The 21,807-nt window shown below is 42.6% G+C and overlaps 1 protein-coding gene across 4 annotated transcripts in view; it reads right to left on the bottom strand.

Moving 5' to 3' along the window:
• Nucleotides 1-21,480, bottom strand: part of ACACA (acetyl-CoA carboxylase alpha) — a 111,308-nt gene extending 89,828 nt beyond the window's left edge. For all 4 annotated transcript variants that reach the window (XM_069790933.1, XM_069790935.1, XM_069790934.1 and 1 more), the window contains exons 1-17: nt 21,275-21,480; nt 20,554-20,724; nt 18,124-18,285; nt 17,665-17,828; nt 16,740-16,890; nt 16,109-16,212; nt 15,145-15,226; nt 13,819-13,964; nt 12,689-12,839; nt 11,225-11,359; nt 10,127-10,273; nt 9,425-9,613; nt 8,726-8,826; nt 8,060-8,148; nt 6,541-6,665; nt 1,872-1,985; nt 184-297 (exon numbers count right to left, since the gene is read on the bottom strand). In XM_069790933.1, the coding sequence (XP_069647034.1) occupies nt 184-297; nt 1,872-1,985; nt 6,541-6,665; nt 8,060-8,148; nt 8,726-8,826; nt 9,425-9,613; nt 10,127-10,273; nt 11,225-11,359; nt 12,689-12,839; nt 13,819-13,964; nt 15,145-15,226; nt 16,109-16,212; nt 16,740-16,890; nt 17,665-17,828; nt 18,124-18,285; nt 20,554-20,724; nt 21,275-21,448 (2,319 nt within the window). In that variant the 5' untranslated portion in view covers nt 21,449-21,480. The remainder of the gene's footprint in view (nt 1-183; nt 298-1,871; nt 1,986-6,540; nt 6,666-8,059; nt 8,149-8,725; nt 8,827-9,424; nt 9,614-10,126; nt 10,274-11,224; nt 11,360-12,688; nt 12,840-13,818; nt 13,965-15,144; nt 15,227-16,108; nt 16,213-16,739; nt 16,891-17,664; nt 17,829-18,123; nt 18,286-20,553; nt 20,725-21,274) is intronic.
• Between the last annotated feature and the right edge of the window lie 327 nt (nt 21,481-21,807).

The following is a 21,807-nucleotide window of genomic DNA, read 5'->3' as shown; positions in this document are numbered from 1 at the left end:
ACTGGGATGAGGTCATTCTGGTATCAGTGTAAGAATGAAAACAAAAATGAGGGGGAAGCTAGAAACCAGAACAATACAATTCAAAGCCACATGTACCTTGGGACTACAAGTGAGATTTAATACAGAAACATTAAGATCAATGAGAAAAAAGCAGGGAAACAAGGAGAGAAGTTTGGTAGATACCTGCAGGTTCTCAATGCAGAACTGGTGTCCATACATGTCAATAGCAGACAGGAAGATGGACTCCACCTGGTTGTGACGCAGCTCGTAGGATGGCAAATGGGAAGCAATGAGAACCTGGTAAACAGCAAACACAAGGAGTGTCAGTGAAAGGAGCTATGCTGGGCCATCAGCTGGAGGGTGTTACCTCCAAGGCAGCAATAGTCTGCTCCATCCCAGAAGAGGCAGCTGGTTTCTCCTGTGAATTCTGTGGCACCTGGGTGATGCTGCAAACTCTCTCCCCTCCCCAGCCTCATTTGTGTATCTGCTCGGTTTGTATTATTGGCAATTCCCCATGGAGAAAAGGAACAGCTTCAATCAAGTTCCATCAGTGCATGTGATTTAGCACTGCAGAGCTGCTAGTCCTGGGGATTGCCTGACCGGCTGTTAATTGGAAAGCAGATCTGGCAGGCAGCAGCTGTGGGGAGGCCAGCAACAGAGACCGCCTTTCACAGCTTCCAAGCAGAGGAAGCAAGAGACACTGGTGCCAGGTATTAAATGCCCAACATGAAGGATACGAAGATAGGAAGGGGAAGCAGCTTGCAGGGGAAAATGAAGTGAAAGAGCAACATAAAGACATACACGGGGACTGCAGCACCATCCCCTGCATGCTGCTGAGACGTTCAATAACTGAATGGTTCAAGGACACAAATACAATCCTGAAGTAAACATAAGGTCACTGAGCAGCTTCAAACACCCTATTCATTTTCAACAGTCAAGCTCTGAAATAAAAGGAGAGATCCCCAAAGTGTCAGCTTTCCTACTTAGGACTTTTAGAATGGAGATAGGGACTGTGGAGTGAAAGGAGTGATCAGACTACAGGGTTAGCATTACCATGAAAGGATTATGCCCTCTCACTCCTTCCTGGCTACAGACAAACTGCTAAAGAGGAAGCTCACAATAATATCCAGGTAGATATCTGGCATTCAAATTATTATCTGTACTAGACTCTTGGAACTGACAGTATCAAGAGTTTTTCCAATTATTTTCAGGTTAAAAAGAAATTGACAAAATGCAACTCAAAAGCTAGAAGAAACCCTGCAAAAGACCAACGTAATTCTTTGCAATAATTCCTTAGCAGTTGCAAAGAACATCTGGTTCTTGTGTAAATTTCTCTCCCTGTCCTCTGCACACACTGATTCGCAATTGTAAGGTAGCTGATGAACCCGGATAGCATGTCCTGGCTGTTTACTGTACAGCTGCCTGCACATTCCAGGCAGCCTGTGCTTGTCGGGATCACAGATTATAAAGCCAGAAGGAACTACAGTGACCATGTATTTCGACTTCCTCTATCGCACAAACCACATAGGCTACTCTTAATTAACTCCTATTTGAGCCAGACAAAACTTCTTGGAGGAGCAGGGACAAAGGAATGTAATCTTAACTTCAAATTTTACAGTGATTGGGAATCCACTGCAATCTTTGTTAGACTGTCACAATGGTTAATCATTGGTTAATTAGCTTCATTGTTAAAGCGCTGCTCACAGTAATCTACTCTTCACATTTGCATAGTAATCAAAATAAACATCAAGAGAGATAGACTTTCCAAAAGAGCGAGCTCCAAGTGGGAGCAGTCCCTATTGATCTGATCAGCAATGGCACAGTCTGTCTCTAGCAGGGATCAGCTTGGATTGCTAAACACGCTCCCTTACCTGGCGTGCTCGCAGGGCCACTTTAGCGTTGGTTGTCTTGCTGAGCTGGGTCAGCTCTGTCAGAATATTAATCAGCTCATCTGTCAAGGTGGGGTCACGGCCACATAGCTGGTCCTAAAAATAAAGAGAACTGAAAATGTTTACAACAGAGGAAGACCATCTTCCTTCCTCCTACAAAGGAGTTTAAACCTGAAATACATACACACATGCACTCAGGGGCTGGAGCGGATCACCTCTAGAGGTCCCTATCTAAATTATTCTGTAATTCTGTGCTGACAAGGGTACAAGTATTAGGCTTTCAATAATTTGACACATAAAAATAAAGCTAGAGAGGAAAGAAGGCACTGGCACCATCACCCATTTTCTTATTTGTAGCATGTGTTTTGGCATCCAAACACAGGAGAAATACTGACTTGTCAAAGAGACTCAAGTAAAACATCTTCTCATTACCCAATTTCAGCTTTGTACGAGAATTGTCCCCTAGCGGCAATGCAAAATTCAAAGAGCATTTAATTATAGCAAAATGCCTTATGTAGCATGCAAAGATTAGCAAACTTTCACTGTCAGAGGTGACCAAACAGAAAGAGTTTAACTGCCGGGAGAACCTCCTGAAGTCCACTTAAAAAAACACCTCAAAACCAAAAAAATCCCACAGCTTCACACCCACAAACCAACCAAATGCTTTGTACAGCTTCATCAACACCAGAAAAAAAAAATCCTGTCGTTCCTCTAACAAGGCTAAGCAAAGCTAACTAAAACCATAAATTACGTGTTTCCTGCCACAGGAAACCAGGACTGACTCTGTAGTATTTCTTCCAATCAAAGAATCCTGGTTCTGAGGAAGCTCACTAGCTTACTTTACTGTCTACTGTCTAAATTGGCTGGATAAATCAATAAAACTGAACAGCATCATTTTCAGTGTTAATGCTGTTTCAAAACTCTTTTGGATTCAGCCATTCAAAAAAATGCCAACAGCAAAGACTTTAATCTGTTTTGTTTTCTGAACAGAGGAGGTGCACTCTTACGCACACTTTCTTCCAGAAATAGTTTCAATTCCCACAAATAATCCCACAGTCTTCAACTACTCACACTGTCTTGTGAGCCTCTTCCCTCCCACTCCCGAAGCTGGAAACCCTCTAGGAGCCTCTAATGTGTTTCTTTCTATACAGCACTTAACAGCTTTTCTCTTGGTAAATGAATCATAGGAGGAAAATGTGAGATGAAACAGGGATATGCAACAGGAAAGAGAGTCGGTGCCTTAAAGTTTTAAGAGATTTTAAACACGTACAGTCCAGAAAAGGCTCTTTGAAGATCCAAGGAATAGAAGGGGGAAAAAGGGAAACCTCTGTGCAGTAGGTTAGTTTATCAAACTAACTGCCAGGGAAAATACAGTAAAAGACAAAAAACAAATACTACAAGTCCCATAGACTGACTAACAAATAACAGCTCATACTACATGAGATTCCAAAGCTAAGTAGCTTTTCCCCCCACATCTCTCTTGTCCCCTTTCTCTCCGACCCCACTAAAGCATGATGACATCTGTAGGAATGATGGCATACATCTCTCAGGGAGAGAGACCACAGTCAAAACACTCTTATTAAAAAATCTAAGCTACTAACTCTTATGAGATTGTTGTGCCCTACTGAGTCTTGGGCCTGCAAACATTACAATGATTGTTCCCAAAGACAGTTCTGTAAATTTATCCATTCCAGGTCACTGTGTGAATTGACAGCGAATAATTCAAGAACTGCCTTCGTCATATTTGAAATACAAATTCCTGGGTGTTGTAATGTTACTGCTCAAGGTAACACAAGTCCGATAGGACACAGGACATCTGCCATGCCACAAGCGATTCTGTCCAGTTAAGACTAGGATGTGCATACAACAGTCAGTTAAGTACATAAAATGAACATACAACTTCAAATCACACTATATTTCAACAAATATATGAAGGATGAAGTAGTTCCCATCCTGCCTTAAATGCCTGCTAGCTAAAAAAGGTGAATGATGGCAGCATAACACTATTACTAAAACCATCCTCAGAGCCCCTTGTTAATAATGGATTCCTAGGGATACATCAATAACAGCAACATAAGCATCAAGGTATTTTGACATGATGTTTGCCCTTGGAGGACAAACTTAAACCATCCCACATAAATAGCCTGGCAACCCATAAAATGCCACAGCCTTCACCATGATTACACCAAATATGCCACGGGGTCCCTCAGACATGAAGAATAATGTGAGTCGGAAGAAAGAGGAATGACGGTCTTTTGGTTAACAGCATGACCTGTAACTCAGCAGACAGTAATCCCTAGCTGTGCCACAGATGACACTGTGACCAAAGGCACATTGCCCCTCCTGAGCCCCCCTTACCCACTGGGTTCAAGAAGTTTGTGTGAGGGCAGACGCCCATTTGCAAGGCCTCAGGCACCGCGCTGGCAGAGGCCATACAAATGGCGCTTGGATCACCGGTTAGCTACCCGGCTGTTCGTCCACCACGTGCAGCACGATCTCTCCAGTATGTTTTAAGTTCTAGCAAACTGGGATGGTGGCCTTTACTTGAGTAGAAATAACTGACAGCGATGGGAAGAATGACTACACCAGAAGGAAAAAGGAAAACTTTGACGTTTCTCTGCGTTCGCTATCTCCCAGCACACCCCTCGTTCCCTCAGACTGACGTTGTGCCGGCCAACGTGAAGACACAGCAAGGGTCTGCCTCCAAGACGTGGCTTGCGTGGAGGTGAAAAACTAGACAAAAAGTTTCAGTCCCATTTTAGCAAGAAATAATCAGGATGACAACAACAAAATAAAGCAGGTAGCTGGCACTGCACTGGCTTTTGCCTGCACTGATTGGCAAAGGCAGCGAGCAAAGCCTCAAACCAGCTCTTTGACAAGGCCTAACGCCTCCCCGGCACCCCCGTGTAATTACACACTTGAGTGACTGGACTCTGAAGAAAATTGAAGGCCTGAGCTGCGAACAGCTGCCATTTTCTCTCTCCATCACGCCAGCATGATTACTTGAGAAATGAACAGCCCCGGCTCAAAGCTACTCCAGAATTCTCAGAGGAAATATGGCTCCGTGTTCAAATAATGAGATTCTTAAGGCAAGCGTTACTTACAATCACACCACACACCAAAAAGGGAAAGGAAAAAAAAAAAAAGGGGAAAAAGGAGAGCCAGAAAGAAAGAATGCCAGTGTCCTTATATCTTACAAATTAGAATTTAAGAAACTCAGCCTCAGCCTAGGATGATTATGACTCTTTTTCTGCTTTTGAGAGTTATTTTGTGGATGGCTACTTTGGACTTATTTTTGGCAGTAACAGACCACATGATGTTTGGGAAAAAAATAAGGAAAAAAAAAAGAAAAGGAGAGGGGGAAAGAGAGAGATAGTATTGTAATTAGCCTCTTAAAAAGCAGGATACCAAACTCCAGTCTGTTGAAAATCATGTTGTAGCTAAATTCATCCTGCCTTGAGGAACATGGGCATTCATTCTGCTTCAAAGCATTATGTGGGGCAAGGACGTTTTGAGGCTTTTTAGGAAACAGGAAAAAAGAGACAGATTCAACTGTCATTTTTTAATTATGTTTCCTAGGAATGTAATTTACTGGGAGTTTTACCCAGTAGAGAGGGACTGAAGTTAATGAGAACTGAGATTTTTCATGGAGTAAGAAGCCACAACATCATGGGTGGTAGGTCCTGGCATGAGGATTCATTTGTTTCTAGGGTGGAATCTGTGTCTGTCCAACAGGAATTCCAACCCCAGGAGATTCCCCATCCATTTGCAAGCTCTCTGGACAGCCGTACACCATCCCAAGGGTCAGAAGCCTGATCTGGAGTAACCAGCTTTGTGCTGAGATATTGAGTCCTAGTCAGATTCCATCATGCAGCCCAGAGTACAGCCAGTCCGAAAGCACCACTGCAGACCTGAGATAAGACTTTATGAGACTATAACCAGGAAGAAGCTAAGAGAGGTTTGCCACCACTGCCAAACCTATAAGACCAAACTATGGTTCATCAAGGAAGAGCATATGAAACCCCTCAAGGGCCTCCATATGGGCTGGCTAATGCCACTCACTACCAGAAAGTCACCCTCATTAGTAATGAAGGACCATAAAAATGTTGCTATTACAGAATTATTACCACAAAAAAAATCATCTGCTTTTTGTGCTGGTAGCATATTGCTTTGCCTTCCAAGCAACTCCAGTTTGAGTACCATGAGCTATATCAAGACAGGACCTCTCTGAGACCCCTGAAGATGAAGAAGCAAACTAAACCAAGTATAAAGTCACAGCCCAGTGTCTGAAAGTTAGCCTCTAGCATCTTCCCAATGTAAGAGTTAAGTCTGCATTCTTATCTCCCCACAGATGCTCACGAATCACTTGCATAATTAGCCTTCACTACACTCTGATAGGCAATCAATGCAGGACAGTCATGAACCAGAAGGTGTACAGACACTGAGCTGAACAGTATGTTCTGGGTCTCCTCTAATGCATGGCTTACATGCCCTAAGAACACATGAAGAAACTCTACACTGCTGCCACTGCTTCTATAGCTAGAAGGCTTGCATCTTTAAGGATGAGAGCTGTCAATTCAGTATCTTTCAAAGCATCAAACATAAAACTACAAGAAGCAACAAATTTCTAGAGCACCAATAGACAACTTACAATGAGCATTGTAACAAGCAGGTTCTTCTTGGTGACCTGAGCGTGTGAGAAGATGTAGTTCAATACAGCATTCATATCACTTTTATTCTCTTCCCGAAGGGTAAAGACACACTTGTCATAGTGACCTGCAATCAGAAATGCACATTTTTTTCCAGTCTCTACACCTCTGTGTCAAGGAATACAAGTTACTAGATGTGTCTTTATTTTTCTACATACGTGTTTTCAGAATCTACTTTGCATGGCCCACACATTCAATTCTGGGAAGGAAGCATTCCTCCCACCACCACCCCCTCAACTGCAAACTTTAATTTAAACATCCTACTCTTATTAAAACAGTTCCAATACCAAATACCTCCTCTGTGAGCAATATGAAGAGAGGAATGGTGAGCTCAGTCTTTCATTCAAATGACAACCAAAATAAAATAATAGCGAAAAGACTTGCACCATTCTCTACTACCAGCAAATTGAAGTGGAAATGAATCTGCTGTACTGTTAGGCTTGTGCAGGTATTGGAGCAGGACAAAAGAAAAGTAGAGCAGAATCTGAACTACCTGTAAGAGCTAGAGCCTCAAAATTAGCTAGTGCTTCATTGCCATCTTGTGCCTGGATACAGCAGCGCAATGCATTTATTTCAATTCTCAGTTTCAGGCTGAGGTTTGAGGTTTGTTCTTTATGAAGAGCAAGCAGCTTCCTGGTATTTTACAGCAGGTGCAAACAACTCAGTGACTTTTTTTTTTTTTACTGCACTTGATTTTCTTACTATAGAATTTAACGAACAGGCAAGATAGAACTAAATAGCATGGTGAATTTAAACAGTTTTTCTGATTCTAATTTTTCTGCAGATGCTCAGAAATCAGGAAATAAAAATCAAGCTTCTAACAGGAAGCTTCTACATGTGGAATACTCTCCAGTGGTGGGCCACAGAGTCAGTGAGGGAATGCAAAGGAGAACTGCTTCATGTCTTGTCTAGAACAAGCAGAGACCACACAGACTGGCCAAGCCTTAGCAAGCTCAATAACAGACTAGAAAGGGCAACACAAAGAAACTCATAATTCAGTGAGTCTGTCTTTTTACTCCAGGTCATACAAAAGTCCTCACTTAGAGGATCATAAACTCATATAGGAGCTACTCTTTTGAAGATTTACAGGGAAAAGGAGCATTCCTACACCAAAAAGAGACCAGAGTCATACTATGCCATGTAAACTGTGAGTAAGATGACATGGAATGTACAAGATGATGAGTATACCAACAGTGGAAAACCACCACGACGGCTTTGGGGTAGAGTTTGTCATTTGCTTCTCATAAACATTATGAGCACTCTTACCACGAAAACTCAAACTGGACAAAAGCTCCTCTACAAAAACCAGGATCTGACTGGCAGATCTTTAAAAGAAAACCTGTGTAGCTTAGCTTCACCACAAAGTTGGAGTAATCTTTATTGAAGGGAGTCCACGTGGACCTTCTGGGAGGAAACGTGGTTCTTTCAGAAATCGAATCCTTGATGTGCTTAGAGACTCACCATGCTGAAACTGAGTCTCCACCTTCAGATACTGACGGAGCAGATCCATCACCACTGCTTTCATGTGACCCCGAATACCACTCCGGTACCTGTAGAAGCAAATACATCAAACCTAGCACTGAGTGAGACCAGCACAGACCTGCTTCTGAAGACCTACAAGTGAGTAACACTCAACACGAATGGCAGAATAAGTCTGTTTGCTTACAGGAAGAAGCAAAGTACCTGGTTCTCAAAAACCCCAATTGTTATGTGAATACATAACCCCTGCCATTACTGTTGTGGGGTAGCATGGCTCATGTTTTGCATCAAAATGTCCTTTTTCTTCTAAAAATACTCAAAACTCTAGACACTGAAAGGCATAACACACACCAGCAGCTTGATGAAATGGCCAAGATGTGATCAGTGCCAGGACAGAAGTTAAATCTGTCTTTCACATGGCAAAGGGAAAAAGAAGAAGAATCTGTATGTGTGCTTCACACAGGCAGCCAGGAGCCACACACAGCCCCCTCACTGTTGACCTCCCTGAAGGAACTATGCAGGCTTATTCCTAGTGATTTAGACTCTGAGTGTAATAAAACCATTTGAATAAAGACAAGCAGGCTCAGGTCTTTCAAAGAGCACCCCCCCAAAAAAGAAAATTTAGGGAGCACCCCGAAAATGTCTCACCTCTGTACAAGCTGCACAATGCTCTGAGTATTCATGAAGAAGACCTCACGCTCTGATTTGCGGTTCAAGGTGGCTGCATGGCTATCCAAGATATTGGCAATCTGAAAGAGAGCAATCACATGACAGTTCCAGTCCTGTATGGGAAAATCTGGCTGAAAACCAGTAGAGAAGCTGAGAACTTCCAGACAGTCCAGAGCAGAGCTCCACCAGACTCCAACAAAAGTCAAAGCCTTAAACTGCTAAGAAAGTTAATGACCTGACAATGATACAAGTATCAACGTACAATATTGTATACTGGAGAAATCATCTTCCAACACCTCATCACCTGATCAGGCCTCCTTTAGCTGCAACTGCTCTTTTGTAAGGTTACGTTGACACTATAAATTGCACTGCAGCATATGTACCAGGCAAAAAGCAAATAAATAAATGCCCACAAGGCCACTGACATGTTTAAACTGCTTCCAAACTGCCTGTTTAAAGCTACATTGAGCAGGGAACACATACGCTTCAGCACAGGTAAAGGAGGCAAGCCTTTAAGCTCAAGTGATACAGGTAAGTAACTTTCATCATGAAGATCCCATGTTCAAACACACCATTCAGGTCCAACTAACCTCCAGATAATTTCAAGGAACTTTCTCTCTCTCTCTCTGCCTCAATGCAAAACAATTTTTTTTCCTCTAGATAAGTGTGGTTGATCACCTGTTGGCTGGGAAACTGGCAAAGGACTGATGTGATGTTGCTGGCATATTGGGCCATCTCCTTCTTGATGGACTTCTCTACGTTGGGTGGGATCCGTCCAGAAACACTGGTCATGATGTCCTGAAGTTCCAGCAGAGGCAAAGATGGATCTCTCAGTGTCTTCATTAGTCGCTCAACCCAGCCTTTCACCTAGAGAGAGACAAGTCAGTGTAAAGACAAGCACAAAGAAAAGAGTAAGCAGCAATAAGGAAAAAAAGGAAAGGCTTTTCATTGAGGTCTTCTTCAATACTGTTTTATCATACAGCTAGTCCAGGGACTAAAAAGAGAGAACTGGGATAGATGACAAAGCTACTGTGCTACCTTAAGCCAACAGCTGACTCGGATTCGTCCACCTACTTTCCTCCTCCCTCTAGGACTTCTACCACAGCTGGCTGTGCACGCAGCTCCCACATACAAGGCTGCAAGCATAAGCAGTAAAGATCAAGCTCAACTCCTTGTCTTTGTTTTGGGTGCCACAGGTGGGACTCTCTAATGAGACTGACTATAAGGAAGTCTAAGAAAGAAAACCAAATTGAGCTGGCACTAGCAGGGTAGTACTGCCCTGACTCCTGGTCCTCTGGCTGTGACATGGAAATTGGCAAGCCTTACCTTGAACTGAAAGAATATTTGTGCTCTTGCTCTGAAACAAGAAGTAACCAGTACCTTGCTGCTGAAGTAGGGCTCTGGCAGGCAGTATCCATTCATCACATTGACCAGGTTATCTAGGACATAATGGAAGATGCGATGCAATTTCTCGCCTCGAAGTGCTGTGCTCTGGATCTGTGGCAAGGCACCTGTGTGCAGTTCAGCCTGGAAACACAATGAACAGCACAGCATCACTAACCCTCCTGTTTGGCATCAGCCATGGTGGTAACATCTTGCCCTCAACTCAGATTTAATTTGCAAGAATTCCCAGAGTGGAAAATGCACTTGGTTGAGAGACGAAAAGTTATGAGCTGGAATCTCCAACAGTTCTATGTTGTGTACACCCACAAAATAAGCTTCCAGCCATTCTTCCAAATACGTTACAGTTGATCTCATTGTTTAGATCCAGGATTACCAAAAGTCTCTAAGAAAAGCACAGGAAAAACCAACAGTTTGGTGCTGACAATCACTTTCCACCCCCTGCACAACAACCTCCCACAATTTTCAACTAGCTATTGCTAATGGAACAATAGATTCTCTTCCACCACCACCAGCTGCATCCCAGCCTACCATCCCTAAATTAATATATCTATCTCTTTGCCTTTCACCTTAAAAAAGATCCATGTCCTAGGCTCTTTTTTTGCATTTCCACATTTGCTACAATTGCAATACAGGGCCTTACATTTGCTACATTTGCTACAGTTACAATACAGGGCCTTACACTCTTGGAGTTGGGATATCAACTCCCATCCTCCCAAAGAGGGTCACTTAAAGAAGAATATATGATAAAAAGAAGTTAAATAAACTTGCAGAGGAATAAAGCAGATAGATAGAAAAATCTGGCCAACATCCAATATCCTAGACAGCCATGTACCCACAATAGCACAGAGGGAAGAAGAGAACAAGAATGGTACGTAAACTTAGCCTGAATCAGAGAAAGAGACAATGATCTGAGTCCTAGTCCTCATCTGAGACAAATAAATGGTAAAGTGACAATTCCAGTACAATGCACAAATCTGAAAATGGTTCAGTACACTGGACCATCTCATACCACTCTCAACATCACTCCCCTATTAAAACCACAAAAAACATCTGCGCTTCCTGCAACTTTCTCACCTGCTGAACCCTGCTGGGATCATCCAGCTGGAGCTTGGCAATCACACAGCCTGGATCCAAGGCTGCCCCTGGGCGTTTGACATAATGGATGCAGCCTGATTCTCCTGCTGTTAGTGTCATCACCATTTTCATCACCTGTAGCAAGGAAAACAGGTTACACACTCAGCTTCCATGTTCCCCAAATGGTTCTACTTTTGTAAGCCAGCAGCCAATGTCCTAACAGACAAACCAACCTGCATGAGCACCTTTTGCGTTCAGGCTTTCTCAAAGGCTTAAAAGCACACACACTGGGACCAAACCCCCAGACGCTTAAGTGAATGGTAGGACAAAATAATTGGCCACAAATTAGCACAGCAGGAAGCCATCCTCAGGAATGCCACCTGTTCTACACCACTTGTACCAACAGGTACTCAAGAAGGTCCCACATTCAACAAAATGAACAAAGTAGATAAAATTTACCGCTGCAGCTGCTGCAGTCTAAAGGCTAGAAGTGGGAGAGCCACTCTCAAAAGCTACAGCAACACATTCACTTTTAGCTGAGGGAACTAGGATGACTTCCTAGAGGTCACAGGTCTCAGACCGCTCTTCACAAACAGGGATGCTTCCTTAGATCAACCATGGAAGCTCTTGCCTTTGGAGCAGAAGGCAAGGAGACAGTCTAGTTTTACCAATCCTATACTATACACCACAACTGGGAACACAGGAACTGAGTAGGTGGTTCCTTCTTAGCCATGGCTCTGTTGCAGCTTAAAAGCACTTACATAAAGTATCTGGATCTCTGGCTTGATATTTTTCTCCTACACATTGTCCCCAACTGGTTTAATTGCGCCCCTGTCAACACACACCCTCCCCTCCCTCAAATCTGTATTGAGCCATGCACTCCTACACAACCTCTCGCACTTTCCTCACAGTGATGCAGAAATTGTTCATCATCCTCCTCTCTAAAAGTTAAGTAACTTCCAAGGGAGAAGGGAGGAGTGACACTTACTAACTCATCCGATCAACCTGGTAAATGATCAGATAATCAGAGAGAAGTCTTAATTTGTTACTTAATCCTGGCATGTAACTCTGCTTCTGAGTCTGTGTTAGTTGTGTGGTCTACAAGTAGAAGGCCTTCTTCACCTCAGCTAGAAAACACAGTGTACAGGGATCCCACTCTCCCTTGGTATCACAGCAAGATGATAACCACAGTCTCACTGCTGAGAATTTTGCTTATCAGTTGGTATACAGTCATTAACACTCAAATTTCAGCTGCTAAGTAATTTCTTCCCCACCCCATCACTCTCACTGCTGATTCCTGCATTAGCCCAAGTTAAAACACAGACAAAATTTGGAAAGAAAATACTGTGAATTATCCCTCAACACTCAATTCCCAGTTCCAAAGCATTCAACTTTTTTCCCCCCAGCTTTTGCCTGGGCAGATTCCACATCTGCAGCCAAGTCAGTTCTTTGAGACTCTTTTACCTCTATTTCTGCAAAGCACTGGCCTGCAAACACGTGTCCCCCATCCTCCACCACATACTGGATAAGCTTCCCAGCTGAAGGTGAGCGCAGAATGGAGGGATCATTCTCCTTTTCAAACACACAGGTCTTGTTACCTATAGTGATGCGATACCTAGGAAAGAACAGGACACATCACTGCAACAGAATTTCTTGTAGAAAGCATGGGAAGGGAAAAATCCATTCTCTCTTTCCCTATTCTATTTCAGAACAAAACTGAACAAAAACACCTCAACCAGCTCTTCTGAGCTGAATGGTATGGCCCCGTATATGCAAGTTCAGTTTAATCATACTGAAACAGGACTAAGGAAGCCAGGGATCAGAAACCAGATAGAATAGCCCTTAGCAAGGTTGTATGTATGTTACTTTTGTGCTTCTTCTCTACCAACAGGTACCACTCACTGTCAGAACCAGAACCAATGAAGTTCAAGATTTCATATAAACAAAAATGGATGTTAGTGGATATTACACTTGCCATACATAACACACAACACATTCATCAAAGTGTGCACCTCATGCAAAATCCTCTTGTATACAGAGCAAAGCTGAAAAAAGCAGGATGCACCCATGTAGCAGACTGAGAGGTTGAGATTTTGGAGCATTTTCCAACCCAGAAAGTAACCGAAACTTTCTTTGTGCTCCCGACCAGATTCGTTATACTTGTCACAGAAAAGAAACCAGCAGAGGGGGCAGTGGTTCACATTCCAGAAGCTGGAGATTTTCTGGCCTTATGGCTATGATCCCTGCAGGGAATTTTGAGGGAACACACTGAAATAGTAAATCTTGCATCTATTTCTAAGGCAGCTGTGGAGTTTCAAGGATTTTAAAGATTTTCATATTCTGCTTTTTGTTGGTTGGTGGGGGTTTTTTTTTAATAATCCAAAATACATTCAGATCTTTCTTCTAACAGTAGCCAAGATCTGTTCTTCAGGTGAAGGCAACTTCTCCCTTTAAACTCATCCATAATACATCTAGTAACCTCTTCCTAGGAGAGAATTCCATTCCCAGCTGATCTTTGGGAAGCATAAAGTTACAAGTACATCTAACTTTGGCATGTATATAAATGTTAAACATTAATCTTTACAGGTTGCTACCTGTCCACCTCTTCTTTCATGTAGGTAGTATAGCTGCTACCATCATAAGATAGGAGCAGTCCTCCATCACTCAGTCGGTGCACATCAACTTCCACACATGAGCTGTTCATGATGACCACATAGGAATTGGGAGACTGTCGGGTCACCTGCAAATCCACAAGAAAGGTATGTATCACATGAAATAAACACAGCATTCATTGATAATGCCTTGGTTACCAAAACATACACAGTTTTCCAAGCACTGCAACAGTGGGACTTGAAGAAGGGGAACAGAGCCATTTGTTCTCATGCTAGATGGAAAAAAAAAATGTAAAAAAATTTGGGATCACAAAGCAAAGCATTTAACAGTCAAGAGGATGCCAGAACTAATGCTGTCCATGAATCTTGATTTAATCCTCTCACACTTATGCATTAATTGTACAGGTTTGATTAGGCAATCATATACCATTTCTTCACCCCGATCTACATACAAGTCACAGTCATGTACTAAAATTGCATAATGAATGACATAACTTGAAAAATAAAAAAAGAGAGATTGTCTCACAGAGAAATCAGCTAAAGCTCTTCCTGGAAAAAGGGATTCTATCACAGTCTCTGCCACTAAGTTCCTATCTGAAGCTGGGTAAATCACCTAAAGCATGCTTTAGCTGCTGTTCAGTGCCTCTCTACTTCTCATCAAAGGGGTGCCAAGGTAAAATCATGGAGGTGCAGGGGAGCAGAATACTTCTAGCTGCAAAAAACAGCATGCGATCACGTCATTAAAAACTTCACCATACTAAATTTGCCCAAGGAAGCTGATTAAGATTGCACAGGCAATCTTAAGTCTAATATTTCCTAACTTTTATATGTTTGGTTTTGCAACCTTTAAACATTATTTCTAACATTGTTTTTTGCACACAGCAAAGAAAAAGCAACACTAAAGGGAAAAAATGCTACAAATACTGTCATGCTGATGAAACTGGGCTCAAACACCCAACAGAGTAGATCTACATATTCAGAAACATCAGTTGAAAGTTTTGGTCAACCAACACGCAGTAGTCTTTGCCTATAACTAAGTATGCTTCACCCTATGCAGAGCATTTTTTGACTCCAAAAGGTTAAAATGTTTAGAGATACACAGAGATATTGCAATGGAAAGATGTGAGAGGATATTACCAAGGGAGATAGTACTGATTTCATAACCCCAATAAAGCAAAGAAAATAAACCCTGCACAGACTTAATTCCAGTAAGTACACATATTACAAAGATTAAGCCAGAGCAGCACACAAAAAGACATTTCCAATTAAAAGTGACAAGAGGATAGATTTCCACACTGGACATCGTACCTTCAGCACATATTTCCGTCCTTCATAGATGAGTTCCACATCCACAGTGTTTAGCAGAGTATGAGCAGGCAGGACTTGGCCCCTTGAAAGAGAAGTACAAAACAAAACTAGTCTTCCAGAAGCCACTAAATGGCTATCAGGGGCACAAGCATGTTCAAAGATGCATGCAAGAATTTGGAGAACACTAGCAGAGAGATGGGAGTAGGCTTTTAAACTGCCTCTTCTTACGAAAGACACATAACAGTTTGACAAAGCCAGCCCACCTCTCTCTAGCCACACAGACTGGCTTTACTCTGCTTTCCATTCACCCACTTTTGCCTTAAAGAAGAGTCTGCAAAAGGAACATCACAGCCTGAATTACAGAACACGTAGCATGACTTAACATAGGGATAAAGCAGCTTTTCCCCCTGCAGCTCTATCTATGGACTCACCAACAGGACACTGAGGGGAAGAACTCTGTTAAGAGCAGACCTGCCTGGATCACATCAGGTTTAGCCTGATGGAGTGTTATGACTAGTTTTCCTACATTGCCTGTAGAAGCAGAGAGGGTTTTCTAAGCACTAGTAGGAAACAGTTAATTTGGAATATTATCTCAAATCTGGAAAATTAAATCAATCCTCAAAACAAGAAGACGACAGTACTTGGTGATTCAAGACTCCCTAATGTTGCCCTAGCAGCTCACAGAGAAAGAACTCCACATTTCTGAGCCACTTCTTCATTTCCACCAAAACTGCCAGAAACCAAACCAATCTGTGCAAACAGCAGGGGATATTTTGGGGAGATGCACAGATATCTGCCAGTTTTCTTAGGCCAGTAGATAAACAGCTTCCTGGGGCCAGAGAATAGTCAGCAGATAACAAGCTCTGTGCATTTCTGGACTGGACTGTACTTGAACAAAACTTGTAAATCTACACTAATTACCATCTGCTTATCAGTTGTCTACCAGATCAGCTTGAAATTTTACCTTTCTAGAGAGTGCAGGAAGTTTGAGACACTGTTTCGGAAGCTCACATCAGCCACATGCAGAGCTCCACACACCACTCCCAGCATTGTATCAGGCCTTTCAGCCTAGAAAGAAAGGGTACATGACATAGTTGCATCTCCTTTAGCTTCAGTCTACTCTGGACATCCACTTGAAGAATCAACAGTCTCAGCTCTATCTTTGGTTCACAGCCAACCTCTCTTTAAAATTAAGTTGGTGTAGCATCCATGCAAACACTATGTAGAAGCAGTTACCTCCATAACTCCTTAAAAGAAAACCACATTTTTTTTCTTCCTGGATCAAACCTTGAAGCTCCACCTACATTTCTACTACCATCTGTCCCAAAATGCAACCCAAAATGTTAGCCTTAATTCACACATACACCAAGATGCTTTTCTGGCCAACTTTAAGACCACCTTTCCCTGACAGGGATGACCTGGAATTTTGATATAAATAAAGAAATAAGGCCAGTGAAAATGTTTATGAATAAAGTGGTAAGTGGAAGTTAACCATTCCTAAACCCTTGTCCTCTTGCAACCAGCATGCACCAGGCTTGTCTCCCCACCCCCTTCCCCCCCTCCAATTTGTAGTCCTGTAAAGCAAGCAGCTGCACCTGAACTTTCTCCGCAATAAGCCGATCCAACCAGCCAGTGTCAATGCGGTTCTGCTGGAAGCTTTCTGTTTCCAACAGTTTAATCAAGTACTCAACAGTGGTTCGGAAATCCCCTCGGATGGACAGCTCCTTCAAAGCCACTACCATGTTTCTGAAAGAGAAAAGAATCCTATTATCTATCCCATACTAACAATAATGTGGTAACTCTAGATAGCTCCCCACGAGCTGTTGGGAAAAAACCGTCTGAAGGTAATAGCAGAAGAGCATGTGCAGTGGAGCAAGATCCTATATGACCTGCTTGGGAATGAATGAAGCCAGTGTGAACAAGAGCAGCACCAGCTATGAGATCAGGAGTTCCCACTGTTATCTTCATCTAGGCACCTACCACGTGTCAGAAGTATACATAAGACAGACAGACGTGGTCTCCATCCCACCCAGAACGGAACAAAGGAAAGGCTCTGGATGAAAAACAGTATGGATGACAGGTCAGACAGTCCTGTCTTATGACCAGATGCTTTAATGTTCCACACCACATAAGGACACTCAGCGGTTTATAAACATTATAAGGCACTAGCATAACAAGTTATCAGTGTTTTTCCTGTTAGTAGCCTTCCACCTGAATGCTTTCAAAGAGAGATTTCAACACAATGGTAACTATATCATATACAAGGCAGGAATGAAACAGAAAGGCAAAAAAAAAAAAGAGAAGTAAGCAAAAAGTGTAGAAATATAGGTGCAACACATTGGAATTGCAAAGCAAGACAGGATGAGAAGCCTGACCATGATGTGGAAAACAAGGTAAAGAGAGGCAAACTTCTCTTAAAACTCCTAGAAGTAAGGAGTCTTGTTTTATCCATGGCACTTTGGACCAAAGAGGACAAAACCAAGCACTTTCCAAGGTTCTACCACTTTTCTGACTACTTACGAGATGGCTTCTTCACGATTTTCTCCCCAAGAGAAGCAGTGACCAAATTGAGAATCAGCAAATTCATGAAGCCCTCCTGCAGCAGCAACACTGAAATAGCCCCAGACATTCTTATTGCTGCGGAAATTCAGTTCCTGAACTGTACCAGAACTGGGCTTAAATCCCTGTAAAGACAGACAGACATTGCTATACATCCTAAAGAAAAAGTAAATAATCCAGAATTAGGGAAATAATTAGAGTTCTGAAGGGTAGAGCACCTCTTTGTGCTGCAACATCATATATACACAAATAAGTTCAGGCTGTGTCTAACCAGACTCTACAGAACCGTCAGCTAAGTGAGATAAAGGGAATAATCTTTTAAATTTGCTGCCAAAATTTTCAGCAGCAGGGATTGAACCTAGGTGTAGACCCTACAGTTATCAGAGTGTGATCAGGAACTACAGAATTTAAAATACTCACCTCATCAGGATTCTCACTGGTGATACGTGCAGCGATGACATGGCCACGTGGACAGGGGACATGGGCTGAATTCTCAAAATCAATAGATGCATCTCCCCATGGAGAAACACCATACATCACTCGGATATCCTTGATCCTGTGGAGGGGAATCCCCATGGCAATCTGCGGGGCGGGGAGGGAATTAAAAATAGAAACCACTAAGTTTCTCTCCTCACAGAGAGTACCTATTCCTTGAAGAATTAATTCTACAAATTCTCTGTAGAAGCTGATGCTGCAGTTCTAGTATAGCAAATATGCATGTCTATTTTCTGATGTGAGCCTTCTCCACGGACACGTCTGGGAACATTCGTATTTCTCAGGACAGCTGAGCTCAGTGTAATATCCACCTTAAGCCCTTCAGCCAGTATTTTCCATTCACTGATTAAAAGGCTCCAGAGAAAGCTGGCCAGTGCTAGGTCAGCTGAGGATGGGCATGCATTAGGCCTGTTAAAAATACACTAAGGTCCCAGTGAGACAGAAGGCCTCTAATTGGTTGTAGGAAACTGTGGAATTTTGCAATTACAAACTGCAGTGAGGGTAACCTACAGAACTGGCTGCTGGCTGTATCCTTACGGAGTAAAGTCCTATTTGTTCTGTTCATTAGCTGGGATTTTTTTTTAATTTCAGATGTCTATTAGCCAGACACCAACAGATGAAGGACCAAACTGGTTACAATATCAATGCACCATTCTGTGAAACTGTAACTAGCATCAGCAATATGAAGAACAGTGCCCAAACAATGAGGAAAGCATCTGACCAGTTACAAAACTCTCAATGCCTGGCAAATACAGACATAGAGCTACTGGAATCACCTGCTGAGAGAAGGCTCAGACCAAAGCCAAATAGCCTTCTCACAAAATGAAGACGATCCTGCTCCTAAGCAGCCTACAAGACATTACAGTTCAACTGTTTGTTTCCTCTACCATCTATCCAATAAACTTAAAAATGCAAACAGAAGGGAGAAGAAAGAAACTAGAAAGAAAGCAAGAGAGTAAGAATGGGAGGGCTAAGAAATAGAAGTAGAAAAGCACCTAGAGCTCCTAATGTGGTATAAGACAGAGAAGAGGGAAAGAGGACTGTGGCATTCATCCACTCGTGGAAAAGATGGGGGCTGAGAAGAGGAAGATAGCATGGCAATACACAGAGAGTTCAGTGGGGAAGCACAAGGGACAGGTGAGCCATGGCATATGCAATAAATGCTTTCTACAGGATCTGTGAAGGATTCCCTCATTACTTTGGAGATCAGCACAACAAAAAGCCTACTGGTTCATGTAAGCTGTAACTGTCACTCACTGTCATGACTTCCCCTTGAAAAAGCAAAAATCAAGACAAATTCTTGGTCACTTTGCCACATCTATTCAAGTACCTAATTATTAGGCACAAATCCTGTTTGTAGAAAGGCTAAAGAGCAAGGAGAGGTGCGATGAGCGAGGGGCTTAGAGAGGTGGAAACAATTGCTCTGGAAGTCAGGAACTACTCATCAAAATTAAAAAAAACCCAAGTCACTTTCCTGAACTTCAAACAACTGCTGAATTTGCTGAAAGATGAAAAATCCATTTGTCTGTTCTTTTTCCCCTCCTTTTGTCATTAGAAACTCTGGGAAGAGGCTGTTGTCCCTTGGAGGCAGAGTGGGCGATGCACTGCTCAAAACTGGCACAGCATTTGATCGCACTGCTAGCCTCAGAAGCCAACTCATTTCACAAAATAATTTCAGAGCTTAAAAGTTGAACGACTCATGGCTAAAGCTTGTTGAGACAGGCTTTTTTTTTTTTACACAGAATCTTTCCTTAAATCAGTTTTCCTACCTCTATGTTTTATTCCTCTACTGCTTCCCTTCACACTCCTTTCAGCTAAAGGTCCACCTGAGCAGTCCAGGAGAAACAACTAGAAAATAACCTCTCTTTGCTTTCCAAATCAGACAGAGCCAAATGGTAGAGCTATAACTTAGTGAAACAGTCATAACAGAAGGAATGCATAAATATTTTGGAATACTGAATGAAGCTTTTCTCCAGCCACAGAAGATAAATCCCAAGCTGAGAAAAGTACCAAAATGTGCCTTTGAGTTATTGGTTATTTTTGTTGAGGAGGAAACGTGGAGGAGTCATGTATCACCTATCTGCACATGAGGATATAAGCCATATTTGGTAGGACTCTCTAATACTTTCTTTATATTCTCTCCTCTATCAGTACCAAGATCTAGTCATCTGCATAATGTCAGTATGTGATCCAGTTTTAACACAGAACCCTGGCTGTGACTCAGACAAAGAGTCCGCCCCCCTGGTTTACTAAGGCTTCAGCAGAACAGGTTTTTCATGCTCAGGCCTCCAGCATACCACAGCTTGAGGACTTCGGAAAGCCTCCAGGAGCACAGGGCCTGGGCACCTGACTCACCTGGAGCTGCGCTGCCGGAAGATTAACATCAGCTACCATCTCTGTGCAGGGGTGCTCCACTTGTAGGCGGGGATTCAACTCCAGAAAGTAGAAACTGCCATCCTGGCTGTACAAGTATTCCACAGTACCCGCACTCACATATCCCACCATTTTGGCAAGCTTCACCGCACACTAGGATACAGGAAAAAAGAGTATTTGATTTCCAGGCACCATGCTCAGTTACCTATGCTCTGTTCATCCACCCCACCCACTTCAGACTTTTGCTGGCATTCTGAAACATGCAAAAGCTTGTAACAGGCCCGAGAATTCCTCAAAGAAAAGCACGTGGCACAGGAGTTTTGATTTCCAGCTTATTTCATTTACAATTTGCAGAAGGCAGAGTTTGAAGCAAATATTTATAATACTCAGCATTAGACAACTCATACAACTCCTGCAGATTGCTTTTAATATGACAATATACATTAAAAACAAATTTCCCTTCTATTTTTGGGGTGCATGCATTTTTGAAGGGAGCTCTACAGCTGTTCGTCAGGACATGGCGGACTCAGTCAGTTTTGGACATGTGCGTGGTTGCCCACACCAAGCAGTTTAAGACACGCAACCCTGTATTGCTCCTTTAAAAGATTCAACAATACAAAACTCTTGGCAATGTCAAAAAAAAAAAGTCCTGCCTGTTTCTGGAGTCTCACAAGGAAAAGAGAACTTGCAGATCCACTCTCACCTGTTCCATGTGCTCAAACACCACCGAAGTCGCAATAGAAGCAGGTGCTTCCTCAATAATCTTCTGGTGCCTGCGCTGCACAGAGCAATCCCGGCCAAAGAGAGAGATGGCATTGCCATACTGATCTGCCAGGATCTGCACCTCCAAGTGGCGGGACTGTTTGGCTAGTCTCATTACGAAGATTGGAGAGCCTGGGACTTCAGCTTGAACCTATAGCAGAAACAGCATATAAATAGGCAGATCATTTTTTGTAAACACCTGTCTTAGTCACAATCATCCCAAGTTAACTTTTTAAGCAAGGAACATCCATATTTCCCCCAGGCCACTTAAGGCTGAAAATACCCTGCGTTCACTTGTACATAATTACAGTGCCGTTTCCATTGCTCTCAGCTTTCCTAAATCACCCATAACTAAAGAAGGCTCATGTCCCTCAACATTTTTGAGTTACACTGCAGACACCCTCCATTACTTGGATTTATTCAGCATCTCCTATGATGTTTGGGCACTTGACAACTGTATTGGATATGCAGATA

The sequence above is a fragment of the Haliaeetus albicilla genome, chromosome 9 (genome assembly GCF_947461875.1).
Source record: "Haliaeetus albicilla chromosome 9, bHalAlb1.1, whole genome shotgun sequence".
NCBI lineage: Eukaryota > Metazoa > Chordata > Aves > Accipitriformes > Accipitridae > Haliaeetus > Haliaeetus albicilla.
Note: the sequence above shows the minus strand (reverse complement) of the source record. Positions and strands in the feature narration are given on the sequence as shown.